This window comes from Argopecten irradians, chromosome 7 (genome assembly GCF_041381155.1).
Source record: "Argopecten irradians isolate NY chromosome 7, Ai_NY, whole genome shotgun sequence".
Taxonomy (NCBI): Eukaryota; Metazoa; Mollusca; class Bivalvia; order Pectinida; family Pectinidae; genus Argopecten; species Argopecten irradians.
Genome location: NC_091140.1, coordinates 12,739,647 through 12,754,865, shown reverse-complemented (window position 1 = coordinate 12,754,865; position 15,219 = coordinate 12,739,647). Strand labels below are relative to the sequence as shown.

Below are 15,219 nucleotides of genomic sequence, written 5' to 3'. Positions count from 1 at the left end.
TGCATATTAATCACCTGGAAAATAAAAAAACTGTATCTTCCTACCTCAATTCGTCCTGCTTTGTCATTTTTTTGAATGAATGGTGAAAGGAAACTTTTTTTTTCGTTTCAGAGGAAACATTATCAGGTAGAGGCCCAAAGGACCAAGTCTTCATCTTAAATTGGTCCAAGACGGGACATGTGCTAATGGAGGGAAAGACACTAGTAATACTAAGATATATACCACTGAAAATATTTTACAAATTATTTTAAGATGCTTTTTATCCAATGCCTTTGTAGTAAAGTCCAAATTCAAATTGCTTATATTTCCATAACATTTCCGCATCTGAAGTTACTGTTTGGGAGCAGTAGTGAGAGTACGTGATTAAATAGAAGCAAATGACTATCTTTGATCCTCATTAGTTCGAAATTATACCAACGACCCTTTGACATTTCTTCCATTTTCAATAATGGTATGAACTCCTCTTACCCAAATCTTATATAAGGAAAAGGTTAGTTATAGGACAGTTTGACTTTTTTTTAGCAAATATGATCTTTAAAAAGGTAGTTTGGTTAAAAGTCTTTTAATCTGAAAGTATGGCTGTCAATAGACCGTAAAGCACAACAAATAAACATACGTTTACTCAATATCCAAAATGTTAAGATAGGTATGTGAACTTTGAACTATTGAAAAATACATTTCTTATCTTTTATCGTACACATTCTTCACCCTATCCAAATAAGTAGTGTTTACTCAGTAGGCCCGTATTGTCAGGGTTTTAATGTATACTTAATACTAGGTTAGGGGTTAAAATTAGGTAAAATGTCATGGTTTTATAATAATTAACCAATCACTTAACTACTATGGAGGTGAGAGCTTAATTTCTATTTATATGGTCAGGATATTGTAACAGACATATATACATTGTTTATCTAAGACAGACGACGTTTCAGGTGTTCACTAAAACATCAAACTAAGTGTAGAGATGATAAGTTTCATGGTATTTTGATTATACGCTATTCTATATTCCAATAAATTGGTATCATGCCAGAGGGAGGCGTTTGTGAATGTTTAATTTTATTACTATATTTACATTTTGTCACATAGTTAGTGAGTGCCAATTATTCTTATTGAACTCGTATTATCAGATTACATATTAAGGACAACATTCTTTTCTTTTTTTTTCGTCATTTTCTTTTACACTATGTAAAATGTGTTTTTTCTAGAATAACAAACTACCTATTGCTATGGACATTATTATTTACTCATTTCCCTTAACAGAAATAATAAGACACCCCTTTGAGTTGTATCATAAGGCCTAACTTACAAACGTTCGTAATTATAACAATTTTTAAGGAAAGGCTTAGTAATTCGTAAATCTGGTTTACGTAAACGTTACGAAATTGTACGAAACCGGATATTTGTCAATTCTTTAGTGAAATGATACCCGGTTCACATACAATCAATGTCAAAAGAAATGTGGTGCTACAAAATAACTCAAATGACAGATCAAGTGCAGGTTTTTGAATTAGTGTTACAAGAGCGATAACTCTAGATAGCTTTAGCTTTAGCTCGATACGCCGGTTTTGATATATCAAATCACCATAGGTTAGGTACTGTCGATTAGTCCACCTTTTGGTGATTGTAACGTCATATTTCCATGTGATTTTATTACGTCACAGTCTTTGAAAGGTGGACCGTATCGTACCGTACGTCATATTTCCATGTGATTTTATGACGTTGCAGTCTTTGGAAGGTGGACCGTATCGTCTTTACGAAAATGTTATTAAAAAAGAAGGGATTTTTCTCGGATTGTAAACCCTTGTCAGCTCATTGTTAATGTTGGCTGCGTTCTTGCATTTGATTCATATATTGCTCAGCCTCCAGATACAAAACTATTTCAATTTTAGATCTCATTGATAATGTTTTTATCGAATTAGAAAATTTAGCAAGATTTATGAATGATTATTTTAAAACTACCCATTAGCACAATACCGAAGAACAACAAATCACTATTTGATAATTCTAAAATATTAATAGTTTATTAAATCTACACATTGTATTAAAATCATATAAGATATATGGTTCTATAATGTTAACGCATATATACATTTATTATATATATCTATCTCAACATATCCTAGATAATCAATGGGTTACTATCACTGTCGTTGCAGCTTACTGATAGCTGGTTTATGCTGACTGAGGTTTCTGTATGCAACAACAGATGGAATACCTTCATCTTTACTATGACATAGTCAAGGGGTGGATATGACGACAGTAAAAGTATCCGTTGAAGTATCGAGGATAATATTACCAATGCTATCCAGTACAATACTGATTAAATGCAGATCAATTGAAATATATGTACATTTTTGTTTAGGCATGTGGTTTGCTATCATCGCTTTGACTAAACATGTGCAATTTGCCTACTAGCATTTCTATACTGACAAAGTGTACATTTATAGTCACAGTATTGATAATTCAATTAAATTCATCTTGTTCAACTTGATATGCACTAATGCCTAATTAACAATATAATTGCGTACATAAAGCTGTAATTGTGGAAATTTACTCGAGGGAAAATTTACGCTAATTACGCGTAGTTCGCTTCATTGCGATAATTCCTCCCTGCGCAATATTTTGTACATTAATGAGCATTGTTCTCAAAAGTCTAAAAGTGTATCTATCCGGAAAATAACAACACCACCGCGAAAGGACAATGCAAGCAAATCGCGAAAGTTTAAAAGCACTCCACGTATATCCACGTTTGCAATAACTGTAGTTATAAATAAATTCTTGTTTTTATGCTAACTAAATCAATTTTGAGCACGTGTGATTGTGTAAGCTATTTTATTTTTGCGTATACAATATTTCGCGAATTAGTAATTTTCTATTTATTTGCGAATACATGATTTCGTGGTCAGTGGCTCTGACTGACAATTAGTTTGTATTCATTTAGACGTTGTACATAAATCTTTTGTGAAAACATAATAATTTGTGTCCAATCTATTTACAAAATAACGCGGAAATGTGTATATCGAAAAAGGTAACGTGGTTAACAGCATTCAATATCACAAACGCATCATCATAAAATACAACAGAAACTAAAGGATATTAAAAAAAATATATATATTTACTATAATACTTTTCAAGTCTATATTACCGGGTCGGTCTTTTGAGCTATTGATATCTCTATAAATGCGTCTTTAAATGATGAAAAGTATGCTGCCGAGTTAAGAAATACTTTTTATAGAACTACACGTAGTACCAAATGATACAGCATCACAATACGGAGAGAAAAAATATGGATGTATATTTTACCATATCTCTTAAAGATGCTCCACCGCTGACAAATAGTATATTTTCACTATTAAAAACAGGAGAAGATGATTTAGCATTTCTCTTCAGTTACAAAAGTTACGTACTTTACATCAATACCACATTTGAAAAATTTGAGCATTTAATTTTACTTTAATTTCAAAAAATGAAAAATAATTAATCGCATCCCAAAACAAATACGTGACACTTTATCCTATATGGAATGGAGTGCTGGTTGCGCATGCACCAAAGGCAAAATTAATTATTTATCTTAATTTTTTGTGTTAATAAGACATATATATATATATACACGATTGAACACCAATTGTTGTTCAAATGGTGAATGGTATCTTTAATATATACTCTCCATCAATTATGACAAACCATAAAGGTAAGTAAAATATTACTAACGAGTCCCGAGTGGCCCCAGTGGCGCTTACATTTTTTTAGAAGAATTTATTTACTCGGAATGGAATTAATATATTACACGTTTTGGGCGATTTCTTTGAACGTGTTTCACAGTTTATCGAAAGATAACAAAGTGCTTATCTAATATCTGCTGTACAATGCCTCTGGAAATCATAACCTTGTCTTTACATACACTGAAAAATATGATTTTGTTCGTTGTATCTTTGTCGATGATATAGCACAGATATTGCACAAAGGCAAAATGCATTTCAGACACGTTTTGATTGATGGGTAAGTGTGATAAACATGGAACGATAGAATGTCAAAACGAAAAATTCTTGATAAAGGCGATTGCGAATTGGTTCTCTCAACAACACTTTCTCTTGCTGTCTTTGATAAGCATAAATATGTAGTTTGAGAAATAAAACAATTTCTTCTTTTAAAAATTTATGACCTCTTTGCAATCCTCAGAAATATGGAAACAAATCACAGCTATGCTATTCATCTTGAACGTTGTTGTATGAAAATGTGTGTTTCCTCCATTAATGTTTTTGATATTTCACAGCAATTACAACACCTTGATTCGGTTTAATTGTAATATTTGTCAAATCCACCTCTTGTTTGACAGAGAATGAACTGTCTGTGGTGACAACAATGGTACCCTTGGTTGAGAACACGGGACTTCTTGAGAAGTCGTTTGTTGCCTCCTGTGAACCAAGATTAATTACAACAAGATGCATCTGCCATCCATTTGCTTTTCTTATGTAGGATAAAACGTCATTAGTTACAACAGCAAACTCCAGAGTACTTGTCTCAAACGATGGATAGTTCCTTAGCTTGATCAGATCTTTGTATAACTGCAATAGTCCTCCTGTATTGTTTTTCTCCACCTGTAATTACGATACGAAATGTTAAACCTAAAGTGGACAAAATTTGAGATAAAATTTCAGTTTGGTTCACAGATTTCAACATTTAAGTCCACATAGAAAAGAGATTAAGAAATAATAAAAATATGGTGCTACAAAAATGTACCTGTAGTAACCATTTTGAAACACTAAATGAAAAACAGTTTAAGAAACAAATCTTCAATTGCATTATTTCTGATATTATGGTGAGGCGAAGAGGGTGCTGTTTCGTTAGAGTTTGGGTGATAGTGCAAACCTAGCATTATGTCAAGCTATATGTCCTATTGTTGCATACGTATCTAGACTAACCCGTGGTGAATCTTTTATCTTGTTAATCAACTTAATATTTTGACGTGTGATTAAATTGAGTGTATTTCGTAACGGAATGGAATTCGTGAAAATAAATCGCGGCAGAAACGTTGACTATAGACGAAATTAAAATGACACTTAAAGAAACGTAATGCAATATAACGCGAATTTAAGTAGACACATAAAATGAACTGCTTAACAGTACACATATCAAGGTTAATGAAGAGACAAATACACATTGCTACAGTGAAACATGCCTTCAACGAATTCATGGTTACAATGTTCTATTTTTTCAATAAGATGTCTTTAATATGCTTGTAATATGTGTATAACGAACTATGCTTAAGGAATTTCGCTGTTCCCATAGGTTCTGTATAACGGTGTTTTACCGTATGTACTTAAAGACTCTTTCGATACCACCCTGTCTGTGTACATCGAACCATACCTACCTCTACATTAACCTGTGCTGAATCGCTGCTGAGATGAAGCCAAGGAGTTGCTGAAACGTTGGTGAATCCGGCATTGACAGCAGATGTCCACTGCATTGGTGATCGTTCTGGATCCCTGGTCGCATTCAGGTAACCGTCCTGCATTGATAAGAAACAAAGGTATAATCCATCTAACGACTAAATGTCCAGGAATAACAATGTTGAGACTTCAATATGAACCTGAAATTGTTTTTTTTTTAAACTTAAAGAATCATTTTGTAAATCTATAAAAGAAATACAACTAATTTCTTACGACTCGAAAATGGCCGACCTCGAAGAGACGTTTGAAATTAAATAATAAAGCGATACGACCTATCCTATTCCAAAAATAGGTATGTTGATTCTATAGTCAATCAAATACCTAAATTATGCTAACCTCCCCGAGTCTACTTCCGAAAGTGTCCTGAGTCTCAGCAAAAGTATAGGATACGTCGGTCATCCCAATTTCCTCTCCATAATAGATTACTGGGGTACCAGGAAGGGTGAGAAGAAGCATAGCCATCGCTCGCGCCTTCTCCTTTCCAAGTCTTGTGGCGACTCGTGAGAAGTCGTGACTTCCTGTCTAGAATTCATATTCATTGTATAACAGAAAACATTTTATTAAGAAATTACAATACCAATACATTATTTTTATGATGAATATCGTGAATATAAATGAAAATCACCAGTCAACACGTAGTTGTAATTAAAGTATTAAAATCAAAGATAAAAACACTCTTGAACAGCCGAGAAATAATAAAAACCTAGTGCTTTCGAAAATCAAGTGCCTATCCATTCATTCAATCAACGCATTCAAGAAATCAGTATAGAAATCTAAAATAATTCTGTCTTACTAAGAAATTAGGCCAGTCGCCCGAACGTAGTATCGTCGTGTAGTCTTTTATCACATCTTTTAGGCAGATTCCATCACACGTGGTGTTGACCTGCTTAACCAGGTCAAAGTTAAATGGAATAGTACCGGCGTCATAATATTTCCTGATTATATCTTTATCAACAGTCGTAGCTTCGGAAAACATAACCCTGCAGGTAAAATGGTAAAGAAAACTATAAATCATACTTCTTTACATATACTCTTAACACCTCTATTTTGCGTATACATTGCGCGTCTTTGTTATTTTCCATATATTCCCGATTACACGAATTCACAACCACGGATTTTTACTGATAATCGTGCAATTATATACAAAGTTAATACATTTATTAACAATTTGTGTTCGAGCTTTCAAGTTTTGCGAAATAACACGAAAATTTGTATCTCACGAAAATGATGTGAGTTACAGTTCTCATATCTATCAATATTGTTATCGATAATACATATCCTATGAAAACCATTTAATTTAGCAGAAAAGTCGTGGACAGTCAGTCCTATTATTAATCTTTCGTTAGATTTAGAGAAACATGAAAAGGAAAAAATGGAAACATGAAATTAAAATGATCAAAAAGCATTTGATCTTTTATTATATTATTTAACAATTAAAGGATTGATAGATTGCATTTATATCTTCAATAAATGCAATATAACAATCTTTTAATAGTTGTATTTACATTTAACTTTCTAGTTCAAGGTAAAACATTATTTAAATGCAAGTGAACATTTGCATTTCCCGCTTCCGCCATCTAACCTCAACTGCCTAGTTTATTGTGATAAAAAATAGTCACTATAAAAAATTGAAATGGTAACAAAATTTCAATGTTTCACAATAGCTATTCAATTAACTTTCAATTATCCAGACATTTTAAAGATTTTTTTATAAGTTTCATAACCAAACTGGTTCATTCAACTACAATGTCAAATTTCCCGCGCGGACTAACATGATATTAGTAAATAAGACTCATATCCACTTATGTAGATATTACTACACCAAGTCTAGGCTGCATGTATTGGCTCATAATGCAGATCACGATTATCATTAGAGTAATGGGAGTCGCTGGGGCAAAATGTAAATATTGCTTATTAATGCAACATCTAGGTTGATTTACATAATTCTATGTGCCAAATCAATCTCGTGAAATTTAAAAAATGATTGTAATTCCTTTTCTGGTAAGTTCCATTATAAAATAATTAGACGTTGAAATAGAAAACGAATATACCGTGGTGGGTTGCTGTAATCGTTAATCAACATCTTCCATGCTTCAATTACAGAGAAGAGCTCAGGTAAATTTACAGTTTCGTTTTGTACAGTTTGTCCATCCTTCTCCTGCAATAATATAAGATACAACTTCATTGATTCATAAACTGCATATTAATGTCGCATAAATCTACAATATTTCCTAAACAACAATAACGATAGCCACATATACGATCATCTAGATTACACACAACTTTCCAAGAGTCTGCAATCGGACAATGATACGTGTACAACTAATCAACTTATTTTCGTGTGTTATTAAATTTTTTCCGTATTTCGCGGGTCAGTAGAAATCGCGAAAATAACTCTTGAAAAAGTTGCAAACAAAATTACAATGATACTAACCGAAGTGAAATCGCGAAATGAAATCACCGCAAAATAAGTTTTGAAGCACAAAACGCGAAGCAAAGTCGTGGCGAAATAAAGTTTGTTTACAATATTTGAATACAAACTGTACGCTGTTTAACAAACAGTCACCTACCACTTGGTCCTGTAGACTTTCACTTTCAAACAAGTGAACAACAGCATCAATCCTAAAGCCAGCCACTCCCTTCTCGAGCCAAAACCTCAGTACTTCCTGCAAAGGAAAAGACAACCTGACCTACCCGGACAATTACACATCATTTGTAATTTGTAGATGATTCAATATGGGAATAGCTAGTAGAACGACAAATTTTGCATTTTGAAAGGAAACAAAATGCTTGTGCTCCTTCCTCAAATTAAAGCATATTTTATTGACTATGTGACCTATAACGTTTCATCTTCTACGCTTTTGTCTGAAAAATTTCAGTTCAACCTTGTGACTAATGATCAATGCCAAAATAATTTACTTCAAAATCATACTACAACAAAATTCTTAATAAATGTGTATATTTCCTTCTGAAAGCTATATTATAAATATTTACAACATTTGCTGTCATTTGTATGTGGCTTTGTCTTCCTTGATCGATTCAATGTTTTTCTTTCCAGAATTGAAAATAATGGTTTTGCAGGATTATCTTACAGAATTTCATTTAGTGTCGATATAAGTAATATCCCAGCGTTAAAAAATCTAGGACAGACCTTCATGGCAGCTACGACGTCGGGGTTCCTGTAGTTAAGGTCAGGTTGCTCAGCAAGATAGTTATGGTAGTAGTACTGTTGTCTTTTATTGCTCCACGTCCAGGCTGACAAGCCGATGTTGTTTTTCTGTCGCAAACAATATCTTAGGTGTTGACAAACATTATTCAACTAACCTATTATTTCAACTCTCATCTTCTTTCAACGCATATTTAAGCCTTCATTAAAATCGAGAATTATTATGATATACATTAAACAATTTCCATCAATTAATTCTACATTCAAGATCACGGATTTAATAAAAATAAAATAAATGAATAATATTAAAAAGTGCACAAAAAACAGTTATAGGTAATGCCGAAGTTTACCCAGTTAGGGATATAATGGATTTGCTACATAGAAAAATAACAATCATTCCAAAGTACTTGCGACTCTTAATGATTAGCCACGTAGAAGAGGACAAACTTATTATATTTGAAAGACAATCCAAGTCAAAAACCAGTTAATGTTTCATTCCGAATGTACTGGTAACAACAATTTAAAACCTTACCTAGGTGTAAGGGATGTGCTGTGATAACCAGTAATGTCAAATAAGTGTATTCAGTTGGTCGGAGGCGTGCCCTCGTAACCGGCTACATCGTATCCATCAATGCCCTCTGTACCATTAAACTTACCCAGTTGTTTTGAGCATGCCCTCTGTACCGGTAACATCAATAAACTTACCCAGTTGTTGGGAAGTGTGCGCTTTGTTTCGGTTTTGCACAATAAACTAACCCATTTACTAGGAACATGTCAAGTTTACCGGTAACGCACAATGAAGTTACATGTACCCAGTCGTTCAGGTAACGCCCATTAATTTAAACGTATCCATTTGTTTGGAGGCTTTTCTTCTGTACCAGTTACGCCCATGACACTCACCCAGATGTTTGTTTGGAGGTATGCCCACGGTACCGGTAACGTCCATTCAATTTACACAGTTGTTTGGAGGTGTGCCCACGGTACCGGTAACACCTATTTAACTTACCCAGTTGTTTGGAGGAGTGCCCTCTGTACCATTTAACTTACCCAGTTGTTTGGAGGAGTGCCCTCTGTACGTACTTTTAACTTACCCAGTTGTTTGGAGGAGTGCCCTCTGTACCATTTAACTTACCCAGTTGTTTGGAGGAGTGCCCTCTGTACATAATACCAGTTGTAACTTTAACTTACCCAGTTGTTTGGAGGAGTGCCCTCTGTACCGGTAACACCTATTTAACTTACCCAGTTGTTTGGAGGAGTGCCCTCTGTACCGGTAACACCTATTTAACTTACCCAGTTGTTTGGAGGAGTGCCCTCTGTACCTATTTAACTTACCCAGTTGTTTGGAGGAGTGCCCTCTGTACCGGTAACACCTATTTAACTTACCCAGTTGTTTGGAGGAGTGCCCTCTGTACCGTTAAACTTACCCAGTTGTTTGGAGGAGTGCCCTCTGTACCATTAAACTTACCCAGTTGTTTGGAGGAGTGCCCTCTGTACCATTAAACTTACCCAGTTGTTTGGAGGAGTGCCCTCTGTACCATTAAACTTACCCAGTTGTTTGGAGGAGTGCCCTCTGTACCATTAAACTTACCCAGTTGTTTGGAGGAGTGCCCTCTGTACCATTTAACTTACCCAGTTGTTTGGAGGAGTGCCCTCTGTACCGGTAACATCAATAAACTTACCCAGTTGTTTGGAGGAGTGCCCTCTGTACCATTAAACTTACCCAGTTGTTTGGAGGAGTGCCCTCTGTACCATTTAACTTACCCAGTTGTTTGGAGGAGTGCCCTCTGTACCATTTAACTTACCCAGTTGTTTGGAGGAGTGCCCTCTGTACCATTTAACTTACCCAGTTGTTTGGAGGAGTGCCCTCTGTACCATACCAATTTAACTTACCCAGTTGTTTGGAGGAGTGCCCTCTGTACCATTTAACTTACCCAGTTGTTTGGAGGAGTGCCCTCTGTACCATTTAACTTACCCAGTTGTTTGGAGGAGTGCCCTCTGTACCATTTAACTTACCCAGTTGTTTGGAGGAGTGCCCTCTGTACCATTTAACTTACCCAGTTGTTTGGAGGAGTGCCCTCTGTACCATTTAACTTACCCAGTTGTTTGGAGGAGTGCCCTCTGTACCATTTAACTTACCCAGTTGTTTGGAGGAGTGCCCTCTGTACCATTTAACTTACCCAGTTGTTTGGAGGAGTGCCCTCTGTACCGGTAACCTATTTAACTTACCCAGTTGTTTGGAGGAGTGCCCTGTACCATTTAACTTACCCAGTTGTTTGGAGGAGTGCCCTCTGTACCATTTAACTTACCCAGTTGTTTGGAGGAGTGCCCTCTGTACCATTTAACTTACCCAGTTGTTTGGAGGAGTGCCCTCTGTACCATTTAACTTACCCAGTTGTTTGGAGGAGTGCCCTCTGTACCATTTAACTTACCCAGTTGTTTGGAGGAGTGCCCTCTGTACCATTAAACTTACCCAGTTGTTTGGAGGAGTGCCCTCTGTACCATTAAACTTACCCAGTTGTTTGGAGGAGTGCCCTCTGTACCATTAAACTTACCCAGTTGTTTGGAGGAGTGCCCTCTGTACCATTAAACTTACCCAGTTGTTTGGAGGAGTGCCCTCTGTACCATTAAACTTACCCCCAGTTGTTTGGAGGAGTGCCCTCTGTACCATTAAACTTACCCAGTTGTTTGGAGGAGTGCCCTCTGTACCATTAAACTTACCCAGTTGTTTGGAGGAGTGCCCTCTGTACCGGTAACACATTAAACTTACCCAGTTGTTTGGAGGAGTGCCCTCTGTACCATTAAACTTACCCAGTTGTTTGGAGGAGTGCCCTCTGTACCATTAAACTTACCCAGTTGTTTGGAGGAGTGCCCTCTGTACCATTAAACTTACCCAGTTGTTTGGAGGAGTGCCCTCTGTACCGGTAACACCTATAAACTTACCCAGTTGTTTGGAGGAGTGCCCTCTGTACCGGTAACACCTATTTAACTTACCCAGTTGTTTGGAGGAGTGCCCTCTGTACCGGTAACACCTATAAACTTACCCAGTTGTTTGGAGGAGTGCCCTCTGTACCATTAAACTTACCCAGTTGTTTGGAGGAGTGCCCTCTGTACCATTAAACTTACCCAGTTGTTTGGAGGAGTGCCCTCTGTACCATTAAACTTACCCAGTTGTTTGGAGGAGTGCCCTCTGTACCATTAAACTTACCCAGTTGTTTGGAGGAGTGCCCTCTGTACCATTAAACTTACCCAGTTGTTTGGAGGAGTGCCCTCTGTACCGGTTGTTTGGAGGAGTGCCCTCTGTACCATTAAACTTACCCAGTTGTTTGGAGGAGTGCCCTCTGTACCATTAAACTTACCCAGTTGTTTGGAGGAGTGCCCTCTGTACCAATAAACTTACCCAGTTGTTTGGAGGAGTGCCCTCTGTACCAATAAACTTACCCAGTTGTTTGGAGGAGTGCCCTCTGTACCGTTGACCCAAACGTAGAAGTCCTCGTAGCCTTCTGTTCTGTTCTCACTCTCGATAAACCACTGGCTCTCATTACTCGAGTGGTTTGGTACAAAGTCAATAATCACTTTGATGTCTGAAATATCGTAGTTATTGATGTGTATAATCCTGATACTCATTCGCTCAATTTTACAGTTATGATGTCAATGATTGTTTTTGTTTGCAGTAAAATACAAAAAAAAAAAAAAAAAAAAAAAAAACAACCGAAACATAGGAAGATTTAGAATACCGCATGAGCTACTTTTATGATCAATAATAAGCCTAAAAGAACTATTGTCACTGATTGTCATATGGATGACCACTGTAGACATGTTATAAAAATCGAGTAGAACTGATCTTTATCAATAACAGTTTATACGACATTTCATAGTTTGGATTTACCTTTTGACTTCGCTTCCTTCAGAAGATGTTCAAAATCGTCCATTGTTCCAAACAAATCGTTAATAGCTGTATAGTTACGGATATCATAGCCGTTATCATTCATGGGAGAATCATAGAACGGACTGATCCAAACAGCCTTCACCCCAAGTTCAGACAGGTAAGGTAATTTCTGTGTAATACCTGTACATAGGGGGATATAAAAATTCATTGATAAAGAGAGTTACAAGGATATTTCTTCTTAATACCAACTCCGCTACTTAATTTTAAATAATAAAAAAAAATCACAAAAAATTATATTTATAAACCACAACTCAATTAAAAAAAAAGAAAAGTAAGGGAGGTAACTCGAACATAGAAATGAATAAAAAAAAACTCATAAATAAACCGTAACATATATCTGACTACCGCTAAAATACTCTCGAAAGTTAGCCAATTTGAAAACAAGCCGGTACTTAAAAACAAGCCTATAATCTCTTGCTATCAAATGAAATAAGCAGCGTCTTGTTTTCAAGTTTTTGAGGTATATCCTGCTATAACTTTGTTGTAAGGGGGTGATACTCCGATAGAATACGTAAACACAATGAAGCATTGGATAATCTTTGAAATGTTATTGGTTGTGTAGCAGTCTGTTCTATCACTGCAAGTTGTTGTGACCTTCATTTTGATATACCACTGACAGGGCTACCGTCCAAGCAATCCGCTAAACCTGCCAATATTATTAGGCTTTTCCCTCAAATATATCGGGAACATATAGTAATACTAAAAAATGATGATGACAACTTCAGCGTCAAAGTAAGTCGATGTTAAGTCCCTATATGGTGAATCTTTGTACAGTTGTAGTAGGTTGAAAGAATGTTAAACAACTAAGCAAATGAACATTGGCACCTATAGCTTTGCGATCAGTGGGCATCTCATTTGAAATTTATCGTCGGATTCTGTGGTAGTTGGCCCTGCAGGTAGGGCGTTAGAATTGTACTTGCTGCCCCTATTGCATGATCGTAAAAGGCGACTAAATTTAGGATCTTATCTTTTCTATTCTTCCTAACTGACTTTATCCTTCCTAATGCCTCCCTTGGCACCGCCTCACTTTTGGCCTTGAGTTGAGCGTTCGCCCCTGTGAGGAAGGCTCTGGGTTCTGTCCCCTGGCCGAGACACACCAAAGTCTGTAAAAGTGGTAGTTTCTGCTCCTGCTTAGCGCTCAGCAAAAAGGGAGTGGGACGACTGGTTCGCCCGTTGTCAGTATAATGTGACCGGGTGGGGTGTGTTGCTTGGTGTCTTCGGCGGCATGCTTCAGTGATATAGCACTTTAAAAAGGGCAAAAGTTCCACTATACAAGAAGACACAACATGAATATACCGCAGTTTCCCGAAACACGCACCTCGCACAACATACACGCAAAACACCGCATATATGGGAGGCCGTCCTTACATGACCATAGCTGTTAATAGGACGTTAATTAATTAAACAAACAAACAAACAAAATCTGTGGTAGTTGATATTTAATCGACATTATAGATCTCTTGAAGTGAACAAAAATGTTTCTGTTAGTAATTATTTATGTCATTGCAAATAAACATTAGGTGTTCGCAACCTTAATATCCATTACTAGCAAACACTGACTTTCATTTTTGATCTTATCATATTGACTTTGTACTAATAAACCTCATTGTAAACACTAAACCTGACATCAGGCGGATTCGTGTTTTATATGTTAAGACGGGGATGTTGACTAGGACATATAACATTAAACGTGTGACCTATGAAACGTAGAACTATTGACTCCTTACAAATGTACATCGTCATTTGACTTTCAAAATGTTATGATTTTTTTTTCAACAACTGTCCTTCGCTTGTGTCGCGAATTTCTTGATACAAATAAGTTTTTGAAAGTTTATCTCTGCGATCTAACATATCTATATCATTGATACGGCTAGGAATGTCCAGTCATTTATTAATCCGTGAATGGTTATCTTCGTGAACTTTTTTCAAACAGAAATAGCGAAATTTAGTAGCCGCGAAAAAAGTCGGTTTACAGTAAAATGTTTGTTTATTAAGGCATCGCGATGTTTGATATGGACAAGCTATTTCCGTTTCGCCATTACGGGTACTTACCGTTGATGTCCCCTTTTCCATTATCGTCAGTGTCCTTGAATGAAATGGGGTAGATTTGATACACTGGCGTTTTCTTCCACCATTCCAGTTTGGACGTATCGTATTGGACCTTCTCTCGGACATCGTCAGACACGAAAGTGACCACACATACTACTGCGATACTGACCAAAAGACCGACCAAAACAATAACAGAACATCGAGTTTTAGAGCAGCAGGACTTCTTAGGGTTTTCATCCTCAAGGTCCATCTTGATGGTTCAGTAGTGGATATCAGCTAATACACTTTACGTAACTCAATTCATCTACCTTTTCTCTGTGACTTAGCCGATTTCTTTCTGATTTACAGAATGAATATGTTCACTTACACATTAAAGAACCTTAAACATTCTTATGTTGTTGTCTAGATAAGCATACAGCCAACACAACTACCCGTTTTTAAAGGTCTTTGGGGTAAGCCAATTTTGTGAAACTACGCCGACCCCTGGCTTAAATCGCTTCTATGTATTAAGGCAGTGTTATCAGTTTGTGGACTTCGCCTGAGATATATCTTTCTTAGGTAAGTATACACAGGTAGGTATAAATAAGAAAATAGAATAGTTCAAGTCT

General features: G+C 36.3%; 1 protein-coding gene across 1 annotated transcript; it reads right to left on the bottom strand.

The window, feature by feature from the left end:
- Positions 1–2,002: 2,002 nt before the first annotated feature.
- Positions 2,003–15,158, bottom strand: LOC138327584 (maltase A3-like). The gene is made up of 10 exons (XM_069273780.1): positions 14,615–15,158; positions 12,503–12,682; positions 12,055–12,197; positions 8,602–8,727; positions 8,021–8,116; positions 7,502–7,608; positions 6,244–6,430; positions 5,787–5,972; positions 5,372–5,509; positions 2,003–4,598 (listed from the first exon to the last, which is right to left on the bottom strand). The coding sequence occupies exons 1-10, from the start codon at positions 14,859–14,861 to the stop codon at positions 4,251–4,253; spliced, it is 1,758 nt and encodes a 585-aa protein (XP_069129881.1). The 5' UTR covers positions 14,862–15,158; the 3' UTR covers positions 2,003–4,250.
- Between the last annotated feature and the right edge of the window lie 61 nt (positions 15,159–15,219).

What these genes read in the sequence shown, in the direction of transcription:
- LOC138327584 (XM_069273780.1), bottom strand. Translation starts at nt 14,861, where the DNA reads ATGGACCTTGAGGATGAAAACCCTAAGAAGTCCTGCTGCTCTAAAACT. An exon ending in AAAGTCTACAGGACCAAGTG is followed by an intron (nt 7,609 to 8,020) that starts GTAGGTGACTGT and finishes ATATTATTGCAG; the next exon opens with GAGAAGGATGGACAAACTGT. An exon ending in CAGCACAGGTTAATGTAGAG is followed by an intron (nt 4,599 to 5,371) that starts GTAGGTATGGTT and finishes TCGTAATTACAG; the next exon opens with GTGGAGAAAAACAATACAGG.